We start from the raw sequence: 19078 nt of genomic DNA, 5'->3' as shown, positions 1-19078 counted from the left end.
GTGAGTTTTTCAAAGCAAAGTATCAATAGCTCTGTGATTATATAAAGTAGTCAAATCAAATCATTTGAATGGAAAGCGTAGCTTGGTTGAATGGAAAACGTTGCTTGGCTTCCCGAGGGGGAGGCGGACCATGTGGCTATGCGAGTGTGGATGCTTTTTTGTTTTTTTAACCTTACCCCATGAGTGACTCGTGATTCAAAGGAACAGACTTCGCAATCAATGGAATAAATTTAACGAGACAGTGGTATCTCTTTAAGTATTTATATAAGTGGTATCTCTATAAGTATTTATATAAGTGGTATCTCTATAAGTATTAATATAAGTGGTATCTCTATAAGTATTTATATAAGTGGTATTTCAATAGGGTGGTCACCCTCTGGACCGTGGCTGCTTAATAATTAAGTTCAAATGAAAAGCAATGAGGTAAAATAAGGTATACAGTACCATACGACAAGAGCCGTCGCACAATTTACATTTGTTAATTATATACTCGTTTTACATCACATATCTATCTCCATCTTCACTCTTATCTTTTTTTTGCCAAAAAAACTCCGAGCTCTGTTAAAGAGATTTTAACAGAAAGATCGTAACAGTTAAAATACGTTTGGAGCTGGAAAATGCCTGTACTTTTATAGGCGTATAATGTTTGAGTGACCAATATTGCAGGATTTAGGAAGTGGTCGGTTAATAGATGGTCTCCATTGAATAGTTGGCCGCCTAATAGAGGTACCACTTTATTTTGGTATGGTTACTATGGCTACACCAATATATCCCAGGCGAGATTTCTTTACTATTGACGTCGAACAAGGTGAATAGATTACATTTAGCGAGGCGTAACTGTAGACAATAAGAGCAACCCAGTGTCACCATGAATCAGCTGATACACATGAGCATGACAAACCTTCGAACCACCAGGCTTTTCCACAGGTATCCTGGTAATGTACTGCTCGGCACGTTCGACGCTGACCATTTGTTTCTCTGTCTCAGCGAAAGAGTTTACCATGTCGGCAATACTCTGGGTGACTGACAGAGCATAAGACATGGCCAGCCCAACAAGCCCTGAAAGATGGAGGTATCAGTATGGTATTTGAGGAGGGGTGTTATAGACAGGAGAGTCAGTGTGGTAGGAAAATGGAAACGTAATAAATGACCAGCCCATTATGACACCTGAAGAAAGAAAAAAACATCATTATGATACAGGGAGGGAATATATGGCATGTACACCAAGCCCTGCAGGAGAAAATATGAGAAGTACGATAAGGCAGAGGAAAGGAGAGAGCATATAACACTTGCATTCATAAGGGCTTCCTGCTTGTATTAAGATAGCTTTTTGCTGTTTAATGGCTATGGACTTTTTCAGGTTACCTGGATCAACTGTGTGGAAATGATGTTCGAGCACAGCAAGGAATGCCACGCCCGCGTTGATGGCGACACCAATGCCCTGTAGACGCAGCACCAGCCACACATACACCACCATCTCTATATAGGGCAATTACAAAGAATTGATAGCCACACATACGCCACCATCTCTATATAGGCAATTACAACGAATTGATAGCCACACATACGCCACCATCTATATATAGGGCAATCACAAGGAATTGATAGCCACACATACGCCACCATCTCTATACAAAGCAAAAACAAAGAATTGATAGCCACACATAAGCCACCATCTCTATATAGGGCAATTACAAAGAATTGATAGCCACACATACGCCACCATCTATATACAAAGCAAAAACAAAGAATTGATAGCCACACATAAGCCACCATCTCTATATAGGGCAATCACAAGGAATTGATAGCCACACATACGCCACCATCTCTATATAGGGAAATCACAAAGAATTGATAGCCACAAATACGCCACCATCTCTATACAGAGCAATAACAAAGAACTGATAGCCACACATACGCCACCGACTCTATACAGAGCAATAACAAACTAATAGCCACACCTATTTCACCATCTCTATACAGAGCAATAACAAAAATTGATAGCCACACAACTTCTATCATCTCTATGATAGCCAAACTGATCCCAATTTTTTTTTAAAACATTTACGGTGATAGACACACATATCCCCCCCCCCCCCCCCATCGGCAACCCATCTGCTCTTCACCTACCACAGTAATTAGCTCGTTGGTTCACCTCCAAGCGCTCTTCATTCTCAGTGCGAAATCTTTGGGTGTGGCGCAGAGCACGAATGGTACTTAGCCCTGTTAGGGTCTCGGAGAAGTGCGCGTATATGGGAGACTCGGTGACGGTAATAATACGCTTTAACTCTCTACAAGCAACAGAAAGAGAGGTAAGAACAATCAGCTACACACAAGTAGGCAAGAAAGATGGCATGCTTCGACAAAGAGAAAACATGGGGTGAAAACATGACAACACAATACTTCAAATACCCAGACATGAAAAAGAACGAAATAGGACATGAAAATTCAATGTCCGTCTAAACAGATATAACAACTGTTGCCCTTTGGGACAACACCTCGCCCAATGTTGCCTTTAAAATTCCTGAATCCTGCACGTGATGACACGTGCCTTTCTCACAAGCAATCCGTAGTTAGTCACCTGGAGGTCTTCCTATAGTAACCCTGTAGATAATAGTAGATGATCATGAGAGGCGCCACCAACAGCGCCATCCAGGGAAGCCCATAACACGTGATCACCATAGAAGCTACTACAAAGTACGCCTGGGCCAGGAAAATGTTGAGCATGAAGGGCAGGCTGTCATCAATGGAGTACTACAAACGGGAGAAAGGTTAAAGGTTAGAGGTATTAGATTAAGAGAAGAACAGGAAGTCGTGTTGTTTGTGAAAATGATATTTATAAAGATGATAGCACAACTACTGATGAGGAAGAGAGGGAGATGATGAGGACAATGCGTAGGTGACACCATTACACTGTCAGCACAATCCAAAGTATTAATACAACTGATGAATAATGGTGATAATATAGGGCCTTGTGCAAACCGCTCCAGCTGCTCTTGCAAAAACAATAAGCACCATTGGCCAGGTTTGTGAACATGTTGGAGGATAGTAGGGCCCTGTGCAAACCGCTCCAGCTGCTCTTGCAAAAACAATAAGCACCATTGGCCAGGTTTGTGAACATGTTGGAGGATAGTAGTTTGCAAACATTTCCTATGTCTTGCAGTCAGCCAATAAGATGGTCACAAACATTCTTTTTATCTTGTAGTCATCTAATGAAATGGTCGCAAATATTTCCCTTGTCTTGTAGTCAGCCAATGAGATGGTCGAAAACATCCCCTTTATCTTGCAGTCAGCCAATGAGATGGTCGCAAAGATTTCCCGTCTTGGAGTCAGCCAATTAGATGGTCGCAAACATCCCCTTTATCTTGCAGTCAGCCAATGAGATGGTCGCAAAGTTTTTCCGTCTTGGAGTCAGCCAATGAGATGGTCGCAAACATCCCCTTTATCTTGGAGTCAGCCAATGAGATGGTCGCAAACATTCCCAGGTCCTGTGTGCACTGGGCTGGGGCTCAGCATGCAGGTAATGACTATTGTCAACTTACAACAGCCTAGTGATATTCACCCACTTACCACGTCAGAGGAGAATCTATTGATAATTCTTCCAATCTGAAAAACAATAGCAACATGTATTTACCAACTGACAAATTAACACAACATTTCTCAAGCTGTGTCCATGTTAGGAATCTAATCAAGTGGCTGCTTGATAAAGGCTCGCAAAAAAAAACTAAAAAGAGGTAAAAATGCCGTTAAAATTGCACTCCGATTCTCCGATTCATAGAATTATAAAACCCAGTGATTGAGTGGCCAATATTTACAGCCCTGGGAAAGTAGGTGTCTAATAGAGGGTTGACACATAGGTGTCAGATAGATAAATCAGAGTTACCACTGTAGTTTCTTGTCAGGGGATCAAAATAGAGTTACCACTGTAGTTTCTAGGCCTACCGGCGTAATGTCGAAAAAGGAAATGGGTGCAGCCAAGATGCTGCTGAGAAGTCGCTGATGTATGGTCTTTGCAGCCTTGATACCACCATAAGCAAACAGGAATGCGCGGAACAGAGTAAACACCTGAAATATATAACACCAACAACCGAGACCTTAAAAAGGAGATACATTTGGAGCGTTGTTAAGAGCGCTAATAATCCTAGTAGCAGAAATGCTGAATTACTAGTGCACAACGTGGTCGAAGATGACTCATGTCTGACCGCGTATTACAAAAAAGATCGAAATAGCTTTTGTAGAGAAAGGAAAATTATACAGTCGAAGCTCTCGTAAACAACCACCCTTGGGAACTAAAAATCGTGATCGTCAACGTAGCTGGTCATTACGCGAGCGGTCGCTCAGAAACCTTCGACTGTAGAAATTAAAATATCAATCCATGAAGCCAACAAAATCAATTTAATTTGAGTCCCAGAGCCTAGTAGTGAGAGGAGTACTACAGACACATTGCCAACTGTGCTACCTTTCCACCCCCCCCCCCTATGAACGCTCGCTCTACTCCCTCACCGTGTTCGCCACAGCGATCCCTGCATACACAACAAGATAGAAATTGAGAGTATTCTTCTTGATGTTTACGCCCCTTAGCAACGGCGCAGCGTAGAGGGCCTCGGGATGCGTGCTCTCATGAGCGTGATGCGTGATAGTCGTAGCGTTATCTGTGTGATCGATTTTGGAGTGGGATATCCAGTATGCGAGCCACCAATCACCGATGGTGCGTGATCCTGAATGAGGAATTTAAACAAAGACTTAGTGCAGCAAAAGTGTTCGTTAACTTACTGGAGGGGGAGAGTCAGGGCAATATTTCTGTTTCCCGATTATTTAAGCCAAAATTAGTTCGGAGATCGGAATTAAAATAAGGCTTCATTTTCTTTAGTGTTAGAAGCTTTAAAAAAGACACGAGGGTACCAAGAAACATGCTTATGTGCCTGTTTAATACTTACAAACAAATACTGTAATGTCTAAATCACGTCTAAAGGATTTGAGCTGAGCAAGCAATATAGTGCTCAAGTACCTTGCATTAAAAGGAGGGATAGCAGTATACTGGTTGCTAAGCAATGACCAATGGCACGCCAGTATGAACCATACACGTGCAGCCTGACAGCGCCCACATCCTTCGCCTCCTCTTCCACCAGCCTCCCATCACCAGTTGGCTCATCAGCATTTTCTTCCCCATCCTCCCCTCCCTCCTTTCCGTCCAGCGAACGCTCACGTGATACGTCACGCGATATTTGCCTCAAGATTCGCTCGCTGCTGAGGATCTCGCTAGGCGGCCCGCTGTGCATGACGGTGCCGTTGCTCATCACGATCACGTGATCGGCGCCGGAAAGAAACTTGGTGTGATGCGTGCAAAGAATGACGGTCTTATGACGTAGGAGTCCTGTGATGCAATGCTTGTAGAGGTGAGCCGCCACGTGTGCGTCTACGGCGGCCAGCGGGTCATCCAATAGATAAATACTCTTATCCTGGGAATGACATGGCGAGCTTTTTATGTCATCATTGTTCATGTGACAGTCAGGGGCCGGTTGCACAAAGCCTGGATAATTTATCCGCCGGATAGGCACTACTCACCGGTTAAAAATCCCTATCCAGCGGATAGTTATCCGGCGGACAAAATAGCGTTGCTTAAAACGTGGATGGAACGCTGGATAACTATCCGCTGAATCGTCGTCATTTACCACTAAATGGCTTCCCGTTTCCATGGTAAATATGCAAAGCATGCGTTGTTTTTCCTTCAAACAAAATGGCGACCGTTGAAAGAGCTACTAAAAATGCTAAAAAACAAACAATTTATCGAGGCAAAATACAAGTTAATCATGGAATGATCAAAGGGGGTAGTGTGTACCTCCTTCTGTCTTTGGGGAGTCAAATTTCTCGACAGACTGGGCAATATAGTTTGATTCCAGTCCTGCCAGAGCTGCATGTAAGGTCATAGTTCACTGTGAAATTTCCAACTGCAAAATTCGTCGTTTGCATGTGTTTTAACTTTCACTGTGTCTGAAACTAATCTAAATTCTGACAATAAATTAGAAAGCAAGACACCATTTTGTTTTTTCTTTACATTTATTCGGTGGATAAGATTTTATCCGACCTCTTTCTTCCGGATAACTTTATCGGCAGGATAACTTTTATTCGGGCTTTGTGCAACCAAATCACGCGACTCGAATAACATTTATCCGCACGATAAGGATTTAACCGGTGGATAAGACTAATCCATGCTTTGTGCAACCGGCCCCAGTAGGATAGTACTGGTTACCTGATATACTGCTCGTGCAAGGCCCACTCGTGCTTTCTGTCCTCCGCTCAGGTTGACTCCGTTTTCTCCGATCTCAGTGTCATCCCCTGCGGGAAGGCTTTTCAAATCCTAGAGGGAACAGATTGGAAGCAATGCTATAAGAGCATCCAGTCATTTTTATGCTCCAACGAAGCACTAATGATACAAAAAACAACCTCAATCCTGTATTGATTTACTTAAATATGAAACAAATATTATTAAACTGTATAAAATACAAATCACTAAATCATAAGCGTCATGAATAACAGAACTATCATGTCATGCAAATTGGTAAATAAAATGTAACAGGCAGTTTTTTTCTCAAAAACTGCACCTGCGCCATCTTTTTTATTTAAAATTCCAACCATGTCTCATTCTTTTTATAGTGGCAAGCAATTTGTTGAGTATATTCATTTGTTTTAATATTTATTAAGCTAAACTCTTACAAACACCAACAAGAGATATACCAAGACAAACTTGTATGAAGGACACTACAAAAGTATCCAAAAGGGAAACCGTTGGAGTAATAGCCGCACTTCAAAATTACTGAAATATATCTTATATCAATCAGCACATCCTTACCTTTTAAAGCGTGTCTCATTTAAACTATGTCGTATTTCACTAGAAAGTAATCTTACTTTAAAGTTTCTTCTGTGGTTGAACGGCAATAACAACTGATTGTAATCTAAAACGTTATCTGTTATTGTAATCTAAACCGCTATTCGTTATTGTAATCTAAACCGTTATTCGTAATTGTAATCAAAATCGTTAATTAAATCGGTATCAAAACTTTAGTTTTTATGTTTTGAAAATCAACCTTTTTTCTAGCATTTTATAAGTTTGTCAGGTTTTTGTTTCATTTTAGTTCCACAGAAGTGTGCCTGAGAGGTCTATAATCAAACGCAAGTTTTTTGTCACTTCCCCACCTAGTAACATTTTCCGCGTCAGCCGATTACGCTTCTCTAATGTAATTGATAACACAACAAATTAACAAGTAAACAAACCATTTAAACTCGAGTTTTTTTTGTCACTTTTACACCTAGTAACATCTTCCGCGTCAGCCCATCACGCTTCTTTAATGTAGTTGATAACAAACACATTAACTAGTAAACAAATCATTTAAACTCATCACAGAAGAAGGGAAATTTTTGATTAGCCTGAGCGCTTATATTCCTAATCACGCGAGTTAATGAATAACGTTCGACATATGACTGTGAAAACAGCACATGGTTCAGTCACTGAGGGTTTCCTTGAATGATCGCTTTATTAATAAGAAACTACTTGGTTTGGAGTGGTAGATTTGTGATAGTACCTCTCTCAGTGCGCATGCGTTGATGACGTCACTGTACTTGTCCACGTCATAGGGTTTGCCAAATAGAATATTCTCCTTCACAGTAGCATGTTGAATCCAGGGCTCCTGCAATACACATGTTTGAGAACAAGTCATGGTCATTTCTGGTCAGGCTTTTGTTAGCTTAAAATTACTATGCGACTCAATTTCAATTTCATAATATTTCGGTAGTAGTAATGTCAAGATAGCTTAAATACCTGAGCAACAAGTCCAAATCCACCATCCAGTCCAGCCACGAATACCTGCCAAACATACAGAACACAGGGTGACCATCACTTTGGGGTATCGTCAAACTAGGAAGTTGCTTATAGCACAGGGTGACCATCAATTTGGGGTATTATCACACTAGGAAATTGCTTACAGCACGGGGTGATAATCACTTTGGGGGAAACATCACATTAGGAGGTGCTCAAAGCACAGGATGACCATCACTTGTAGGGTATCATCAACTAACCTATTTCGTTACAGTAAATCAGCATGACCATCAAGTCAAAATGAGGTTGTACCACAGCATGACCATCAAGTCAAAATGAGGTTGTACCACAGCATGACCATCAAGTCAAAATGAGGTTGTACCACAGCATGACCATCAAGTCAAAATGAGGTTGTACCACCGGATGACCATCAAGTCAAAATTGGGTTTTATCACAGGATAATCACCAAGTCAAAATATGGTTTACCACAGGCTGACCATCAAGTAAGAAAGAGCATTCTATCGAGAGTTGCTTGTTAGCCTCACCTGGCCAGTTAGTTTGTCCATTTCCGCCGTCAAGGCAGACAGCAAGGAGCTCTTACCAGAACCCACTCCACCTATCACTCCAATCAACTGACCCTAACATTTAAACATAGATACAACAATAATATGAGCATTTCTATAGTTCTTATTTCCATTTTTATTGTATTCTGCTAAGGCCAGCGAAGTCTTGCAAGGCAAAAAAAAGCAAATCAAAATTGCCTTGAATTGCTTACAAAACTGGAAACCTTTATGGTTTCAAGCATGAGGAAGCATAGCAGGAATTCACCGCTGACAGAGCCGAGTTTGAAATGACAACGTTCATGCTTGATAGGTTCAAGGTGTCCATCGGTGTCGGCAAGCCCCCTGGGGACCCATGGAAAAGATATTATGCAAGCATTGTTATTAAAACTGCATGTATGCACGGTAGGTTTACCTTACGAATTGAGAGGTTAAGGCCACTCAGCAATCCTACTGTTGACTTTACTTCGGTCTCAATCTCTGGTAAGTTTTCAACATCTTTTGTTTCTTTAGCCTCCTGTTGCGGTGGCTTGTAACGCCAGCTAAAGTGCCCATCAACAATCTGGACAGCATCACCAGCTGAACGAAAAACGAAACAATATGACAGGTATGTTCATGAGGTTTATATCATATTATAAAGTGAAGTGGTGGTAGCATGCCTGGCTGATGTCGGTGCTGTGTACAGGGCTTTAGTGTCTTTTAATTATTCTCTAGTGCTTTCCAAAGCAGATCCAGAAAAAACTCAAATAACCTTTTACAAACGTGGCATTATACTTCAAAACAGGGCATTCATAGCCAAACAGCCAAACCAACTATGAGCAAATATATTATTTTTGTTATTGAATTTTGGCCAAGAATTACCTCCTAAAACAACAGATTTATCGTTTATTAACAATTAAGTTAAGTACACAAATTACACATTATCCAAAAACACCTACAGCTGCACATCCCTCTCCCCCTTTCCTCCTCAGCAAATCCTGGCTATGTGCTTGAAAACAGTGACTTACTTGCATTACTTTGGGCTGACATATCAATATAATAGTTATCAGGGTCTAGCTCTTCCAAAGTGAGAAAAGCCTGGAGGCGCTTGACTGAGACCCAGGCCTCCATCATGCCATTAATGACCCAGGGAAAGGCATTCAGAGGAGTGATGAGCATTTGAAATAGCGCCACACTGGTGAAAACCTGTAAAATACACAAAACAACACTTTTATTGGTTGTTGATTATTATGTAGGCTGTGCATAATTGAGTATTATGTATGCTGAGGATGGGTGTAAATAAGGTGGCTGAGGATTTTATGGGTGTAGATTAGCTGGGTGAGCATAATATGGGTGTAGATAAGGTGACTGAGGATGATATGGGTGTAGATAAGGTGGCTGAGGAAGATATGGGTGTAGATAAGGTGACTGAGGATGATATGGGTGTAGATAAGGCGGCTGAGGATAATATGGGTGTAGATAAGGCGGCTGAGGATGATATGGGTGTAGATAAGGAGGGTGAGGATGATATGGGTGTAGAAAAGGTGGCTGAGGATGATGTGGGTGTAGATAAGGAGGGTGAGGATGATATGGGTGTAGATAAGGTGGCTGAGGATGATGTGGGTGTAGATAAGGTGGATAAGGATGATATGGGTGTAGATAAGGTGGCTGAGGATGATATGGGTGTAGATAAGGTGACTGAGGATGATATGGGTGTAGATAAGGTGGCTGAGGATGATATGGGTGTAGATAAGGAGGGTGAGGATGATATGGGTGTAGATAAGGTGACTGAGGATGATATGGGTGTAGATAAGGTGGGTGAGGATGATAAGGGTGTAGATAGGGTGACTGAGGATGATATGGGTGTAGATAAGGTGGGTGAGGATGATGTGGGTGTAGATAAGGTGGGTGAGGATGATATGGATGTAAATAAGGTTGGCTGAGGATGATATGGGTGTAGATAAGGTGGGTGAGGATGATATGGGTGTAGATAAGGTGGGTGAGGATGATATGGGTGTAGATAAGGTGGGTGAGGATGATATGGGTGTAGATAAGGTGAATGAGGATGATATGGGTAAAGATAAGGTAGCTGAGGATGATATGGGTGTAGACAAGGTGGGTGAGGATGATATGGGTGTAGATAAGGTGGGTGAAGATGATATGGGTGTAGATAAGGTGGGTGAGGATGATACGGGTGTAGATAAGGTGGCTGAGGATGATGTGGGTGTAGATAAGGTGGGTGAGGATGATGTGGGTGTAGATAAGGTGGGTGAGGATGATATGGATGTAAATAAGGTTGGCTGAGGATGATATGGGTGTAGATAAGGTGGGTGAGGATGATATGGGGGTAGATAAGGTGGGTGAGGATGATATGGGTGTAGATAAGGTGGGTGAGGATGATATGGGTGTAGATAAGGTGAATGAGGATGATATGGGTAAAGATAAGGTAGCTGAGGATGATATGGGTGTAGACAAGGTGGGTGAGGATGATATGGGTGTAGATAAGGTGGGTGAAGATGATATGGGTGTAGATAAGGTGGGTGAGGATGATACGGGTGTAGATAAGGTGGCTGAGGATGATGTGGGTGTAGATAAGGTGGCTGAGGATGATGTGGGTGTAGATAAGGTGGCTGAGGATGATATTGCTGTAGATAAGGTGGGTAAGGATGATATGGGTGTAGATAAGGTGGGTGAGGATGATATGGGTGTAGATAAGGTGGGTGAGGATGATATGGGTGCAGATAAGGTGGCTGAGGATTATATGGTAATAGATAAGGTGGCTGAGGATGACATGGTTGTAGATAAGGTGGGTGAGAATGATGTGGGTGTAGATAAGGTGGGTGAGGATGATATGGGTGTAGATAAGGTGGGTGAGGATGATATGGGTGTAGGTAAGATGGGTGAGGATTATATGGGTGTAGATAAGGTGGCTGAGGATGATATGGGTGTAGATAAGGTGGGTGAGGATGATATGGGTGTAGATAAGGTGGGTGATGATGATATGGTTGTAGATAAGGTGACTGAGGATGATATGGGTGTAGATAAGGTGGCTGAGAATGATATGGGTGTAGATAAGGTGGCTGAGGATGATATGGTTGTAGATAAGGTGGGTGAGAATGATATGGGTGTAGATAAGGTGGCTGAGGATGATGTGGGTGTAGATAAGGTGGCTGAGGATGATATGGGTGTAGATAAGGTGACTGAGGATGATATTGCTGTAGATAAGGTGGGTGAGGATGATATGGGTGTAGACAAGGTTGGCTGAGGATGATATGGGTGTAGATAAGGTGGGCGAGGATGATATGGTTGTAGATAAGGTGACTGAGGATGATATGGGTGTAGATAAGGTGGCTGAGAATGATATGGGTGTAGATAAGGTGGCTGAGGATGATATGGTTGTAGATAAGGTGGGTGAGAATGATATGGGTGTAGATAAGGTGGCTGAGGATGATGTGGGTGTAGATAAGGTGGCTGAGGATGATATGGGTGTAGATAAGGTGACTGAGGATGATATTGCTGTAGATAAGGTGGGTGAGGATGATATGGGTGTAGATAAGGTGGGTGAGGATGATATGGGTGTAGATAAGGTGGGTGAGGATGATACGGGTGTAGATAAGGTGGGTGAGGATGATATGGGTGTAGATAAGGTGGGTGAGGGTGATATGGGTGTAGATAAGGTGGGTGAGGATGATATGGGTGTAGATAAGGTGGGTGAGGATGATATGGATGTAGATAAGGTGGGTGAGCATAATATGGGTGTAGATAAGGTGGGTGAGAATGATGTGGGTGTAGATAAGGTGGCTGAGGATGATATGGGTGTAGATAAGGTGACTGAGGATGATATGGGGGTAGATAAGGTGGCTGAGGATGATATGGGTGTAGATAAGGTGACTGAGGATGATATGGGTGTAGATAAGGTGGCTGAGGATGATATGGGTGGAGATAAGGTGGGTGAGAATGATATGGGTGTAGATAAGGTGGGTGAGGATGATATGGGTGTAGATAAGGTGGTTGAGGATGATATGGGTGTAGATAAGGTGACTGAGGATGATATGGGTAAAGATAAGGTGACTGAGGATGATATGGGTGTAGATAAGGTTGGCTGAGGATGATATGGTTGTAGATAAGGTGGGTGAGGATGATATGGGTGTAGATAAGGTTGGCTGAGGATGATATGGGTGTAGATAAGGTGACTGAGGATGATATGGGTGTCAATAAGGTGGGTGAGGATGATATGGGTAAAGATAAGGTGACTGAGGATGATATGGGTGTAGATAAGGTTGGCTGAGGATGATATGGGTGTAGATAAGGTGACTGAGGATGATATGGGTGTCAATAAGGTGGGTGAGGATGATATGGGTGTAGATAAGGTGGGTGAGGATGATATGGGTGTCAATAAGGTGGGTGAGGATGATATGGGTGTAGATAAGGTTGGCTGAGGATGATATGGGTGTAGATAAGGTGGGTGAGGATGATATGGGTGTAGATAAGGTGGGTGAGGATGATATGGGTGTAGATAAGGTTGGCTGAGGATGATATGGGTGTAGATAAGGTGGGTGAGGATGATATGGGTGTAGATAAGGTTGGCTGAGGATGCTATGGGTGTAGATAAGGTGACTGAGGATGATATGGGTGTAGATAAGGTGACTGAGGATGATATGGGTGTAGATAAGGTGGCTGAGGATGATATGGGTGGAGATAAGGTGGGTGAGAATGATATGGGTGTAGATAAGGTGGGTGAGGATGATATGGGTGTAGATAAGGTGGTTGAGGATGATATGGGTGTAGATAAGGTGACTGAGGATGATATGGGTAAAGATAAGGTGACTGAGGATGATATGGGTGTAGATAAGGTTGGCTGAGGATGATATGGTTGTAGATAAGGTGGGTGAGGATGATATGGGTGTAGATAAGGTTGGCTGAGGATGATATGGGTGTAGATAAGGTGACTGAGGATGATATGGGTGTCAATAAGGTGGGTGAGGATGATATGGGTAAAGATAAGGTGGGTGAGGATGATATGGGTGTAGATAAGGTTGGCTGAGGATGATATGGGTGTAGATAAGGTGACTGAGGATGATATGGGTGTCAATAAGGTGGGTGAGGATGATATGGGTGTAGATAAGGTGGGTGAGGATGATATGGGTGTCAATAAGGTGGGTGAGGATGATATGGGTGTAGATAAGGTTGGCTGAGGATGATATGGGTGTAGATAAGGTGGGTGAGGATGATATGGGTGTAGATAAGGTGGGTGAGGATGATATGGGTGTAGATAAGGTTGGCTGAGGATGATATGGGTGTAGATAAGGTGGGTGAGGATGATATGGGTGTAGATAAGGTTGGCTGAGGATGCTATGGGTGTAGATAAGGTGACTGAGGATGATATGGGTGTCAATAAGGTGGGTGAGGATGATATGGGTGTAGATAAGGTGGGTGAGGATGATATAATAATAATAATAATAATAATAATCTTTATTGCCTTAGATAAATCAACATGTCTAAGTTTACAAAATGTAGGAGAAACCGATTATAAGTAAATGCGCTACATCAATTATATGTCACTATATTTAAAGACAAGCCTATTGACAAAAGTATTTTTGAATCGCTCTGAGTGAACCCTAGGATAAATCACATTTCTTTTTCTGAGGTTGTATTTTTGGTCTTTTTTCTTAGGCAGGATTTTGCTCAGTGGATATTCAGGTTGATCTAAGCGAGTACGATAAATCTTCTTATCTGCCTCCTCTAGAAGTTTACGGATGTTTACAATGTTTGAAATGTATTTCCTTTTAAAGCATCTCTCTAGGAAGTTCTGTATGTTTGTGAGATCCGAGTCTGAGGCACCAAAAACGGACAAGCCATAAGTGAAATTAGGAAGGACAATAGACTTAAAGAGGTGATCGAGTTCTTCTTGACAAATTCCTTCCTTTCTTAAAGATCTTAAAATGTAAAGACACTTATTTGCCTTTGTTAACTTGGAACGCACATGTTCACTGTATTTGCCGTTAGACTGAAAGGTAATCCCTAGAATCGGTAATACCGTACATTGCGGAATGTTGTTCACTAACTCGATATTCTGATTACACCCTTTCTTGTGGAAAACTAGCTCTTTGCATTTAGATGAATTACATACCATGCCATTGTCCTTTGTCCAAGTTAAAAACAAATCTACTAAGTCCGTGCGACATTCGCCATTGGCCCAGACAGGAATAACAATATTTGAGTCGTCAGCATATTTAAACAGAGCGGGCTGATTACATAAATTGATTTCTAAATCATTGATAAATATGTTAAAAAGATACGGGCCACTAACGCTGCCCTGCGTTGTACCTCGATTTACACATTTCCAATGACACTCAAACCCATTGTATACCACGCGCTGTTGGCGGCTAGCCAAAAAACTCAGATACCAATTAACAATAAAGGGACTTAATGGTAATTGTTTAAGCTTACATGACAAATTTACGTGTTTTACGCTATCGAACGCTTTGGAAAAGTCCATCGCAAACAATCTGACGGCTTTGCATTCCGGACTATCTAGATAGCCGTAGACCGAGTGCTGCATGCATAGTAGCGCGTCTGTGCAACTCCCGCCAGTTCTATATGCAAACTGAGTGGAACTCAGAAGTTCTTCTACGGTTTCTCGCACGTGAATGTTATAAACAGCTTTTTCGAAAGCTCGGGCAATAACAGGCGTAATGTTGATTCCTCTGTACTCGGTCTTGCCCTTTGGTACATCCACTTTAGGTAGGGGGGTTACATGGGCACGTTTCCATGACGACGGCCAAACACTTGATTCAAGAGACCAGTTCCAAATCTTGCAGATGATTGATGTAAATATTTCTGCGTGTTCTTTCCATATCCAAGATGGGATGAGATCTGGTCCGGTTGCAGTGTTCTTCAAATGCTGCAGACATTGCCATATGGTTGTAGATATGGGTGTAGATAAGGTGGGTGAGGATGATATGGGTGTAGATAAGGTTGGCTGAGGATGATATGGGTGTAGATAAGGTGACTGAGGATGATATGGGTGTCAATAAGGTGGGTGAGGATGATATGGGTAAAGATAAGGTGGGTGAGGATGATATGGGTGCAAATAAGGCGGCTGAGGATGATATGGGTGTAGATGAGGTGGATAAGGATGATATGGGTGTCGATAAGGTGGATGAGGATGATATGGGTGTAGATAAGGTGGGTGAGCATAATATGGGTGTAGATAAGGTGTCTGAGGATGATATTGGTGTAGATAAAGTAGCTGAGGATGATATGGGTATAGATAAGGTAGCTGAGGATGATATGGCTGTATATAAGTTGACTGAGGATTATATGGGTGTAGATAAGGTGACTGAGGATGATATGGGTGTAGATAAGGTGGGTGAGGATGATACGGGTGTAGATAAGGTGGGTGAGTATGATAAGGGTGTAGATAAGGTGGCTGAGGATGATATTGCTGTAGATAAGGTGGCTGAGGATGATATGGATGTAGATTGGGTGGCTGCAGATGATATGGGTGTAGATAAGGTGACTGAGGATGATATGGGTGTAGATAAGGTGGCTGAGGATGATATCGGTGTAGATAGGGTGGGTGAGGATGATATGGGTGTAGATAAGGCGGCTGAGGATGATATGGGTGTAGATAAGGTGGGTGAGGATGATATGGGTGTAGATAAGGTGGGTGAGGATGATATGGGTGTAGATAAGGTGGGTGAGGATGATATGGGTGTAGATAAGGTGACTGAGGATGATATAGGTGTAGATAAGGTGGGTGAGGATGATATGGGTGTAAATAAGGTAGCTGAGGATGATATGGGTGTAGGTAAGGTGGGTGAGGATGATATGGGTGTAGATAAGGTGGGTGAGGATGATATGGGTGTAGATAAGGTGACTGAGGATTATATGGGTAAAGATAAGGTGGCTGAGGATGATATGGATGTAGATAAGGTGGGTGAGCATAATATGGGTGTACATAAGGTGGCTGAGGATGATATGGGTGTAGACAAGGTTGGCTGAGGATGATATGGGTGTAGATAAGGTGACTGAGGATGATATGGGTGTAGATAAGGTAGCTGAGGATGATATGGGTGTAGATAAGGTGTCTGAGGATGATATGGGTGTAGATAAGGTGGGTGAGAATGATATGGGTGTAGATAAGGGGGGTGAGGATGATATGGTTGTAGATAAGGTGGGTGAGGATGATATGGGTAAAGATAAGGTGGCTGAGGATGATATGGGTGTAGATAAGGTGGCTGAGGATGATATGGGTGTAGATAAGGTGACTGAGGATGATATGGGTGTAGATAAAGTGGCTGAGGATGATATGGGTGTAGATAAGGTGGCTGAGGATGATATGGTTGTAGATAAGGTGGGTGAGAATGATATGGGTGTAGATAAGGTGACTGAGGATGATATGGGTGTAGATAAGGTGGCTGGGGATTATATGGTAATAGATAAGGTGGCTGAGGATGACATGGTTGTAGATAAGGTGGGTGAGAATGATGTGGGTGTAGATAAGGTGGGTGAGAATGATGTGGGTGTAGATAAGGTGGCTGAGGATGATATGGGTGTAGATAAGGTGACTGAGGATGATATGAGGGTAGATAAGGTGGCTGAGGATGATATGGGTGTAGATAAGGTGACTGAGGATGATATGGGTGTAGATAAGGTGGCTGAGGATGATATGGGTGTAGATAAGGTGGGTGAGAATGATATGGGTGTAGATAAGGTGGGTGAGGATGATATGGGTGTAGATAAGGTGGCTGAGGATGATATGGGTGTAGATAAGGTTGGCTGAGGATGATATGGGTGTAGATAAGGTGACTGAGGATGATATGGGTGTAGATAAGGTTGGCTGAGGATGATATGGTTGTAGATAAGGTGGGTGAGGATGATATGGGTGTAGATAAGGTTGGCTGAGGATGATATGGGTGTAGATAAGGTGACTGAGGATGATATGGGTGTCAATAAGGTGGGTGAGGATGATATGGGTAAAGATAAGGTGGGTGAGGATGATATGGGTGTAGATAAGGTTGGCTGAGGATGATATGGGTGTCAATAAGGTGGGTGAGGATGATATGGGTAAAGATAAGGTGGGTGAGGATGATATGGGTGCAAATAAGGCGGCTGAGGATGATATGGGTGTAGATGAGGTGGATAAGGATGATATGGGTGTCGATAAGGTGGATGAGGATGATATGGGTGTAGATAATGTGGGTGAGGATGCTATGGGTGTAGATAAGGTGACTGAGGATGATATGGGTGTCAATAAGGTGGGTGAGGATGATATGGGTGTAGATAAGGTGGGTGAGGATGATATGGGTGTAGATAAGGTTGGCTGAGGATGATATGGGTGTAGATAAGGTGGGTGAGGATGATATGGGTGTAGATAAGGTTGGCTGAGGATGATATGGGTGTAGATAAGGTGACTGAGGATGATATGGGTGTCAATAAGGTGGGTGAGGATGATATGGGTAAAGATAAGGTGGGTGAGGATGATATGGGTGCAAATAAGGCGGCTGAGGATGATATGGGTGTAGATGAGGTGGATAAGGATGATATGGGTGTAGATAAGGTGGGTGAGCATAATATGGGTGTAGATAAGGTGTCTGAGGATGATATTGGTGTAGATAAAGTAGCTGAGGATGATATGGGTATAGATAAGGTAGCTGAGGATGATATGGGGGTAGATAAGGTGGCTGAGGATGATATGGGTATAGATAAGGTGGCTGAGGATGATATGGGTGTAGATAAGGTGACTGAGGATGATATGGGTGTAGATAAGGTGGCTGAGGATGATACGGGTGTAGATAAGGTGGGTGAGGATGATAAGGGTGTAGATAAGGTGGCTGAGGATGATATTGCTGTAGATAAGGTGGCTGAGGATGATATGGATGTAGATTGGGTGGCTGCAGATGATATGGGTGTAGATAAGGTAGCTGAGGATGATATGGGTGTAGATAAGGTGGCTGAGGATGAAATGGGTGTAGATAAGGTGGCTGAGGATGATATGGGTGTAGATAAGGTGACTGAGGATGATATGGGTGTCAATAAGGTGGGTGAGGATGATATGGGTAAAGATAAGGTGGGTGAGGATGATATGGGTGCAAATAAGGCGGCTGAGGATGATATGGGTGTAGATGAGGTGGATAAGGATGATATGGGTGTCGATAAGGTGGATGAGGATGATATGGGTGTAGATAAGGTGGGTGAGAATAATATGGGTGTAGATAAGGTGACTGAGGATGATATGGGTGTAGATAAGGTGGCTGAGGATGATATCGGTGTAGATAGGGTGGGTGAGGATGATATGGGTGTAGATAAGGCGGCTGAGAATAAGGTTTGACCTTCTATAGGTTTTCTAAATCACACCTTTGCAGCTGTGAGCTGGTTTCCCATCAGAACGTATGTCGTGAAGGTAAGGATTGAGATGATTATAGGGGTTGTTGCCCAGAAGTAAACACACCACGCATCTAGATACTTGCGCCCCTTTAAGCTCTTCAACTCTGCATTCCTGCAACACACCTTTCATTACATGTTTTTGCAAGCCTAATCAGTAATTAGCTCTGCGGTGGAACAACTCATTTACCTGAATGTGTTGACTTTATTCTTGAAATTATTTTCCCATGCGTAGAACTTGATGACCCGTATGCCATATAGAATCTCATTCATTATCTACAACAACGACAACACCACACAGTTACAAAATTGGACTTGTAAGAGTATAACTGCACCC

At 42.6% G+C, this 19078-nt stretch overlaps 1 protein-coding gene and 1 long non-coding RNA gene across 2 annotated transcripts in view; one reads left to right on the top strand and one right to left on the bottom strand.

Moving 5' to 3' along the window:
* LOC5518929 (ATP-binding cassette sub-family C member 10) overlaps window positions 1–19078 on the bottom strand; it is a 32177-nt gene that overhangs the window by 8976 nt on the left and 4123 nt on the right. The window contains exons 6-21 of the mRNA XM_032363682.2: window positions 18932–19017; window positions 18715–18856; window positions 9381–9558; window positions 8789–8952; window positions 8359–8451; window positions 7817–7861; window positions 7581–7685; window positions 6251–6358; window positions 5009–5459; window positions 4504–4718; window positions 3943–4065; window positions 3571–3606; window positions 2582–2754; window positions 2131–2291; window positions 1366–1479; window positions 902–1059 (exon numbers count right to left, since the gene is read on the bottom strand). Of these exons, the coding sequence (XP_032219573.2) occupies window positions 902–1059; window positions 1366–1479; window positions 2131–2291; window positions 2582–2754; window positions 3571–3606; window positions 3943–4065; window positions 4504–4718; window positions 5009–5459; window positions 6251–6358; window positions 7581–7685; window positions 7817–7861; window positions 8359–8451; window positions 8789–8952; window positions 9381–9558; window positions 18715–18856; window positions 18932–19017 (2352 nt within the window). The remainder of the gene's footprint in view (window positions 1–901; window positions 1060–1365; window positions 1480–2130; window positions 2292–2581; window positions 2755–3570; window positions 3607–3942; window positions 4066–4503; window positions 4719–5008; window positions 5460–6250; window positions 6359–7580; window positions 7686–7816; window positions 7862–8358; window positions 8452–8788; window positions 8953–9380; window positions 9559–18714; window positions 18857–18931; window positions 19018–19078) is intronic.
* On the top strand, window positions 961–18767 carry LOC116602307. The gene is made up of 6 exons (XR_007312204.1): window positions 961–1072; window positions 1361–3520; window positions 8088–8316; window positions 8687–8778; window positions 8887–8980; window positions 18699–18767. It is a non-coding gene; the product is annotated as an uncharacterized LOC116602307 (long non-coding RNA).

Source organism: Nematostella vectensis, chromosome 7, assembly GCF_932526225.1.
Source record: "Nematostella vectensis chromosome 7, jaNemVect1.1, whole genome shotgun sequence".
Classification (NCBI taxonomy): Eukaryota; Metazoa; Cnidaria; class Anthozoa; order Actiniaria; family Edwardsiidae; genus Nematostella; species Nematostella vectensis.
This window is presented reverse-complemented; position numbering and strand designations above follow the sequence as displayed.